Source organism: Carettochelys insculpta, chromosome 28 (genome assembly GCF_033958435.1).
Source record: "Carettochelys insculpta isolate YL-2023 chromosome 28, ASM3395843v1, whole genome shotgun sequence".
Classification (NCBI taxonomy): domain Eukaryota; kingdom Metazoa; phylum Chordata; order Testudines; family Carettochelyidae; genus Carettochelys; species Carettochelys insculpta.
In genome coordinates this window covers 5990316-5998247 of record NC_134164.1, presented here as the reverse complement: position 1 = coordinate 5998247, position 7932 = coordinate 5990316, and the positions used below count along the sequence as shown (strand labels likewise).

Genomic DNA, 7932 nt, shown 5'->3' with positions numbered 1-7932 from the left:
TGGAGAAAACAGAACAAAGGGCACTCACATGTGGTTGAGAAGGCTCAGTGTGACACCAAAGAGCATGTGGATGATGCCAAGAATCACAGACATCTTCATCTTAAAGGAGTTGAGGAAAGTCAGCTTGTTGCTGGCGATATTCCAAATCTGTCACAAACAACATAGATTCCACTGGAATTAACAAGCATCCGGAAGACAGATGAACCAAAGCAGTGTTTACTTACGTTCAACTGCACTGCGCAAGATAGCTAACCAGGAACCGACACTATACACAGACATTTTTTAAATAAAACATTTGCTCATCAGTTGTTATTTCATTTACGAGCCAAATGTAAATTCAGGGATTGTGGTTTCCCTGGTCACAGCTGATCTTATCAGAGCAAGGCCTGAGCCTTCCTGACTTTCCAGGTGTCCAGCTGCGGCAGGAGGAAACTGGAGAATTCAGATTTGTGATGTTGCCCGAGAAAGAATTTTGCAGTTCCCTTTTTGAATAAGCAGTCCTCTGGCCCCTACCAGCAGCACGCTCCTATAACACCAGACACAGGATCTGTTCAAATCCAACCAGTTCTTAGGGGCAGTTTTCTGAATCCAGGCAGCTTATGAAGAGACGTCAGAACTGAACACTTCTAAGGCACCTGGGTGGCTTTTACCAGGAAATGCATGACAGAGGCTCAACCCTAAGGCCAAACCTAACTCCCCTGTTGGGGGAAGCCCTGGCCCAGCAACATCAATGGGGGCAAAGGGGGCAGTTGCCCCAGGCCCAGAGCTCCAACCGCTGCTGCTGCTGCTCTGCATGGCTGCAAAGGGTAGTTCGGGCCTCCTCCACTCCCATCTGAGCAGTGTTAGAGCTAAATTGCATTAGGCTCTGCCCCTTCTCGGGCCCCGAGTTGCCAAACCCCTTGCCTGGGGCCTTCGGTGGTTATCTGCCCTGCTGGGGATCCTGCAGCCCTGACCACCTACGGAGAAGGGGGTCAACAAAAAGATCTTCACAACTCCTGATGGTCGCCAATTCAACACCCAGAAGTCATAGTACTCATAGGTGACCCCTCAGATCTCACTAAGAGAACTCACTTTGCTACCCACCTCAGTGTTTTCCTCAACAGTTCCTGCACCAAGTTTGCTAAGAGAACACGTGCACCTTTAGCAGAGTGCCAGAAAGTTACAGCTATGTAAGCCGGAAAGGCACCTAAGGCTACACGGATGGGAAAGAAGAGCTCTTACTGGGTCGATGCCAAATGGATATGGGCCGCCAAAGACCCCGGCCACAGCAGGATCCAGCTGCAGGACAGGGGTGTTCCGAAGCAGCTCCTCTCTGTCAGGGTACAAAGGAGGTATCAAGCTTCAGGAAATCTAAAAGCCGCCCTCAAAAAATGTAAGAGAACACAGACCCTCAGCTTCTTTTGATCTGCAAAGGGGAAGCACATCTCAGGTACAGCTACACTACTCAGGAGATCGTCCCAGCCAGGGCTGATCTTCCAAGGTTTGATTTTGCATGCGTAGGGGGGACGTGAGAAATAGAACTATCGACAGTTGACCCCACACTCCTCGTTCTGACGAGGAGGATGGGAGGTTGACAGGACAGTGTCTCCCATCTACCTGCCTTATTGAGGATGGCCAGATAAGTCAATCGTAGATACTTAGATTCCAGCTACACAATTGCCACAGCTGCAATTGCATCTGTACGATTGACTTTTAAGGTCTAGTGTAGACCTGGCCTGAGTTCGAGGGACTTGGGCAGAACCTGACTGCCCAGTTTCTTTCGCAAGCTATGGCTAAACAGACAATTGCAGGGTAAGGGGATCACCAGAAAAATTCACACATGGGAGGGAGGGTGGAAAACTACAGCCAATTCACCTATTTCCGTGCATTTTAATAGCGCCTCTAAGGACAGCAACTGGGGCACTCCTGGAGTCAGCTAGACCTTTTGTCTGGAGACAAAGCGTAGTGGAGGAGACTTGTACACAACCTATGTGCCACGAAGAGTGCAAGGGTTGAAGTCAAGTCCAAGTCTCTGGTGGGGCAGTTAGACCAAGAACCACCAACTGACACCCAGTTTTATCTGGGGGGCCATTTTCACTTCAATATCTTTATATTTCTTTACATTACATGTGGTTTAATCCCCAGGACACATTTCCTGAAGAAGCGAGTGCGCTGCGGGGCCTGCCACGCACACGTTCCTATGCAAGTACGAACGGTGGAAAAAAAAAAAAAAATGGACTCGCCCTCCACCTCAAGTTTGGCTTTTCAAACACCAAACAACTTACGTCCAGTTGGCTTTTAAGAACATGGGCCGGACGCTCCACGATGAGCCAAACATATTCAGTGCTTTGGAGAAGCAGTCATTGTAGATAAGGCCGGTGTAAATGGAGAACACTCCCATCAGCAGAATGATGTACCGACCGCTAAAAATGGTACTGAACATCTGTTTAAAATAAATAAATAAATAAATAAATAAATGAAGTCAGTGAGAACTTACATTCACAGAGGATGAAGTCACCCAATTCCAGGGCAACGGCTGCCAGTCCTGGGTTAAAGCCACTGAGCTTTTGGTGCTCCATGGCATGAATGATGGATGCAGGGGTTACAGCTGCAAGGAGCAGCACAGAGGTCAGCTGGCGAGCCTAAGTCAAGTCTGACAGCTCTGCGCCCCCGCCCAGGGATGTACGGCACACGACACCTGATGAAATTTCAGCATGACTAGGTATTCAGGAGTAATATTCCAGAGACACTTAAGAGCATGTGCAGGTGCTGGGCAAGCTTTCTTCATGCTCTGCTAACATGTTTCAGTCCTGACCTCACTCTGTTCATCAATCCAAGCCCTAAGCAAGCACGACCCATGTAATCACTTTGGGGGAAGGGTGAGGAAGGTGGGCCAACAGCCCAATGTAGCTCAGTTTCTGGTTTAACCACTTATCACCTGGAAGCAGCACCCCCCTGGTGATGAAAACCACACCCAGTAACCATCAAACCACATGCTGTCTGAATCATTGTTACAGATAGTTCAAGTCAAACCAAAAGGAGTCCCCATCATTCTGAGAAAGGGCATTACTCATCTTGTGGTCTATGGACTTTCGTTTGCTGTTTGTTTGTGTTCTCGACAAACCTTACATGAAAAGAAATACTTGCACTGTTGGCAGTTTATGGTGGGGGGGGAGGGGAAAAAAATCAAATTTAAGTCTATTTGCTTTAATATAAAAAAAAAAAACAAACAAACAAAAAAAAAAAACACTCAGCTTGGCCTAGCTCTTTACCTCATTGTCATTCTTCTGAGACAGAATACGACTTTCCCTAACCACCATCCACACAGCAATTAACGTCATCAGGATTCCATGGCCTAAGTCGCCAAACATCACCGCAAACAGGAATGGGAATGTGATAATTGTGTATGGAGCTGGAAAAGAGGAGAAAAACAGACCAGACATTTCTGTTCAGCTATTTCCATTTAGACTATTAGCACAATTCAGACATCCATTCCCATCAACCTGGAGATCCTGGAAGAAGCTACATCACCATCATGGGACTTATCAAAGCAGCTCTGTTCACGCATGGAAATAAGCTTCTGACAAGGTTAAATTGAAAAGATATTTATATCCTCTCTGATGCTGGCAATTGCCGTTTCATCTCCCATCCTCCTGAAGCCTCAGATCCGTGTCCTTGCTGATTTCTTCCTCTCTTCCAACGCAGCCATTATTTTGCACCTCAAGTTCGTGGATAAGCCATAGTCAAGACACTGAGAAATAAGACTAAAGGCAGGCACTGGAAAACCAATCTGGAACAGCCTGGGCTGTGCAAGAGAGAGATGACTCTGTAGGACCTCAAATCGCTTCCTCCATCTCTGCCTCTCTCTCAATGGTAAGAAACTTTTCTACTGTCAATGTCATTTGGCAGCCTTTTGATTCTTTAAGCCTGGCACATTAATAGCTAGAAAAAGCCCAAACAAACCCTTACCTGTGCTACTTCTAGGAGACTATGGAAACAGATCAAAATTGCCACCTTCATACAAACCTGCAGCAGCAGTTGCTCCAGGACACAGAAGCTATAGGGTACTAAACTTTCTACTGCGTGTGCACACATACACCTCTACATTCCTACTTACAGGGGGACAGGAGGAATTCATTCACAACTTGAAGTTCATGATGACAAAACTGCTTTTTTTGGGGAGTACCTCTAACTATCAAGAAGGCAAATTTAAAACGATTAAAATCTGATAATTTTTAAATGCTCCCACTAGCACCAGCCACCAGTCCAAAAGCCCAAGAGCCTGCTAATACTCCACCATGTCTCTGGTGGTCAGATGCAAGTGTCATGGTAACAGCAGGCTAGACAGACACTGGTGGCTGCCCCACTAGAGACTTGGACTTGACTTAAACCCTTGCGCTCTGCATGGCACATAGGTTGTGCCATATTCCCACCAATTTTTTCCAACTGTGTGCAGAATAAATTGTGTGCCTTGAGGAATGTGTGAATGTGCACCCCCAGTAGAAACAAAAATCTATCTGCGGACGCTCTGCTAATCAGCTGGGCAACGGCTGAATCTCTCCTGAGTAGCCACACAAACGCACAGCTTATAGGGAACACTGGTGTCAGAGAAGGCCTAGAGAAAGCGTAGCTCTGCTTGGAGAGCAGGATACTAGACTAGACAATCTTGAGGTCCCTTCCAGTCCTATTTCCACCTGCTGTTGTACTCTGATCCACTAAATCCACACCTGCCTTGGTTTAGCATTGTACGGCCCAGTAGTACTCTTGTAGAATGGGCTGCTTCTATGAAGTTGACTATCAAGACAACGTAGCTTGAAATCACAGCTCAAAAGAGAGCAGTGAAACCCACAGCATACAAAAGTTTTCTGATAAGACCAATCTCTCAGCGCGCTCCTGTGTTTGCTGCGCCACAAAATACATTGTACAGCTGAAAGGAAGCCCTGCTTGTTTTGAAACCAACTTCCTTTGGTTGAATGCCAGAGAAACAGCACTCTGCTGGCAAGAGGTTATCATTAACAGAACTTTAAGCATAATGGGGTATTTTTGGAACACTGTCACCTCAGTCAGACAAGGCTGGCTGTGCTGGCTCCCTCCTCCGCACGAGGTGGGGGCCACCCCTCCTGGATAGGATCAGCTGCTGCATGGGTGCAGCCCCTGGGAGTGGGGCCAGGCCCCTGCCAGGGTGTCCCCGCTTGGCTAACTGGAAAATTTGATTACCCAACAACCTGTTTCCCCAGGGATGCCAGACAGTCAAGCTTCTTCTGTAAATTCAAACTAGTGATTGGGTGTAACATTCTTGGTCAACCAAGCTCTCCCACTCTATAGTAAAACATGAACAAAATGTAATGCAGGACTTATGCTAATAAATCAAAAGGTCAGACAATTTCTTGAGCAATGAAATGCTGGTCCTGCTTTCCTCTTCAGCCTTTTGCAAGCCACAGGCCATGGAATTAACCTACAGAATGGCTTATACAGCCTCAAAAAACAGCCAGCAAGGACGCTAGTTTTACAATTCATGGGAAGAGCAAGGAATTCTTGCTCAGACTGCTGGGTCAGTGCTGCGTAAATCTCTGTCAGGAGAGAGCAGGCCACCCAGCCTCCAGATCAGAGGGACAAAGAGGCAGGTTGTGTAGTTACCTGGGTTTATCTCCCGGTAAGTTCCAATACCATAAGCATCTACTATATTCTGAAAGCCGGAGGTGAACTTGTTGGTTTTGTTGTAGGTTGGCGGGGTCTGATTGGTTTGCATCCTGTTCAGAATGGATGGGACGGTGGATCCGCTATGCTCCTGTTTTAGGACAAACAGACCAGCTGGAGTTAGAGACTCTTCATTGCCTAGATGAGCAAAGTACAGAAGGGCAGGTTTGCTTCTCACTGGCATCAGGAAAGCTGCAGGAAACTGGCACGTTCAAGGGCCACTTACACAAGGCAGGAACACACTGCAGCCCTAAAAAGAAGTTCTCCCTCACTGTGTGTGTGTGACCCTCTTCTAAAAAATTCTCCCTCCTTCCAATGTCCTCTGTCTGGGACAAAAGTCATGGGTGTTAACATTTGAGAACCACATTGGGACGAATGCTGAGATGGGGACATACGCAAGACCCTACCGACTCCCAGCAACTTGTTCATGACAGAGGCGTCTGCAGCTGCTGCCTCTGCAAGCCAAATGCCAGGGGCTCTGCACACACCCCCTGGAAAACCAGAAGGGTGCAACCTTCCCCAGAACCAATGAAGTTCTAGGCATCAGCAGACAGAACGTTCCCTGTGATTTTGGAATTGACTGGTTGGACAGTCAAAAGTTACTGAACTGCAGAGACACAAATGCGATAAGAATGGAGCACCCCCAGAGAGGTCTGTAGGAGGGTGAGTGTGTTACCATGCCTGAAATGCACTAGTTACATCTCATCAGCTGGGAGTGCAGCACACTCATCCCAGTTTTCACCACTCAGACACTGCACCTGTAGATGGAGGCCTGCACAGATACAAAATTGGTATCTGCAGGTGGCTGCATCCACAAAAGTGATCCGGATAGCCGCATCTGCAGATATAAAATGGATATCCACAAATCTGCAAGGCTCTACTTACACCTATGGAGCAGATCAGACGGACATGCCATTATTAAGGCCCCCACCTAGAGCTCTGCAAGTTGGCAAGCCCAGCTACTAAGAATCACAAACGCTTCATTTCAGAACTGCATCTGGCTAGGGAACCATGGAAAAAGCACATGTCTTTCCTGGAAAGTGGTTTTGCACATAGGGCGTTTTCCAGTTTATCATTAATCAGGGCAAGTACACTAGTCTCATCAAGTGAGACAATCCAGGAACGTAAAGCTCTTGTTTGCTTGTATGGTTGAAGGATTTCAGATCAAATGCAACTTTTCTTGCAAAGAAAAAAAGTGTGAATAGAGAGAAAGGATTCAGAACGAGGGCCTGATCCTCAAGGCACTCAGAGCCCAAAAGCAGAAGACGCCTGCAGATCAACAACTGATGGGGACGTTGGGGTTCATAAAAATGCTGATCAGAGAAACTGTGTTTCACTGGTGGACTGTGCACATCTGAGGAGTGAGGTGTCTGTTGTGCCCAGCTCCTAGCTGCCATGATCCCTCCAAGCATTTCTGGAGGGCAGCTGCTCACCAGCTGGGCTTGCCAGCTTGCAGAACACCTCAGTCAAATGAGTGGAGGCACCCCAAGCTACATGCAGATCAGCAGACATGTAAAATTAAAAGACACATGAAGCATGTGCCTGTGCCCAGCCAAGCAACCATGTCTGTTCAGTCCAGGTCTCCAACAGCCAGTTATTTCTGACAACCACAGCTGTCACAGGTTAAATAAAAGTACCCGCTACGAAAACCACCATATTTGAAAGGCATCTCTTTCGGCTGTGTATAAACAGCCAATCTGGCTCCTCGGGTGCAGCGATTAGTTAGGGACCACCTGGCTGAAGGAGGCTGGCCCACTGAGACTTGCACACGGGGCAAAGGTTATCGGCAACTGCTGAAGTCCCACGGCGAGGAGATACTCACGGTGCCCCTCCGGAGAGCAAACTGGATGGAATCGAGATCAGCCACAGGGCACCAGACTTCAGCAATCAAGCACTTCTGGGTCACGTCGATGTTGCACAGGTTCAGGGTGTGGTAGATTGCCTTCATCTTCCGCACTTTGATGAACCAGACACGGATGTTTTTAGCAGCTGCCTGCAGGACCCGCTGGCGATGATCCTCCGTTTGGTTCAGCACCTTGCGTGGGAAAGTGGGACAAAGACAGCAGTGAGGTGTTGGGCTGCAATCGGTAGTACAAGGGAGGGCTCAGCAGAGAAGCAGCCACTACCAGGGGCACGTGGACAGGTCTGGTTTAGAGGAGGGCAAAGAGGCCAACATTCCCCCATTGCTGCATGGGTGGAACTTACCCTTTAGTTTCCTCACTCTGCATCAGGGTGGGGAACCCATTTTTCTATCAG

The 7932-nt window shown here is 47.9% G+C and overlaps 1 protein-coding gene across 6 annotated transcripts in view; it reads right to left on the bottom strand.

Moving 5' to 3' along the window:
* The window catches only part of ATP6V0A1 (ATPase H+ transporting V0 subunit a1), a 53380-nt gene that overhangs the window by 28726 nt on the left and 16722 nt on the right, over nucleotides 1–7932 (bottom strand). For all 6 annotated transcript variants that reach the window (XM_074978995.1, XM_074978990.1, XM_074978992.1 and 3 more), the window contains exons 10-15: nucleotides 7499–7711; nucleotides 5617–5767; nucleotides 3252–3391; nucleotides 2265–2422; nucleotides 1222–1312; nucleotides 29–147 (exon numbers count right to left, since the gene is read on the bottom strand). In XM_074978995.1, the coding sequence (XP_074835096.1) occupies nucleotides 29–147; nucleotides 1222–1312; nucleotides 2265–2422; nucleotides 3252–3391; nucleotides 5617–5767; nucleotides 7499–7711 (872 nt within the window). The remainder of the gene's footprint in view (nucleotides 1–28; nucleotides 148–1221; nucleotides 1313–2264; nucleotides 2423–3251; nucleotides 3392–5616; nucleotides 5768–7498; nucleotides 7712–7932) is intronic.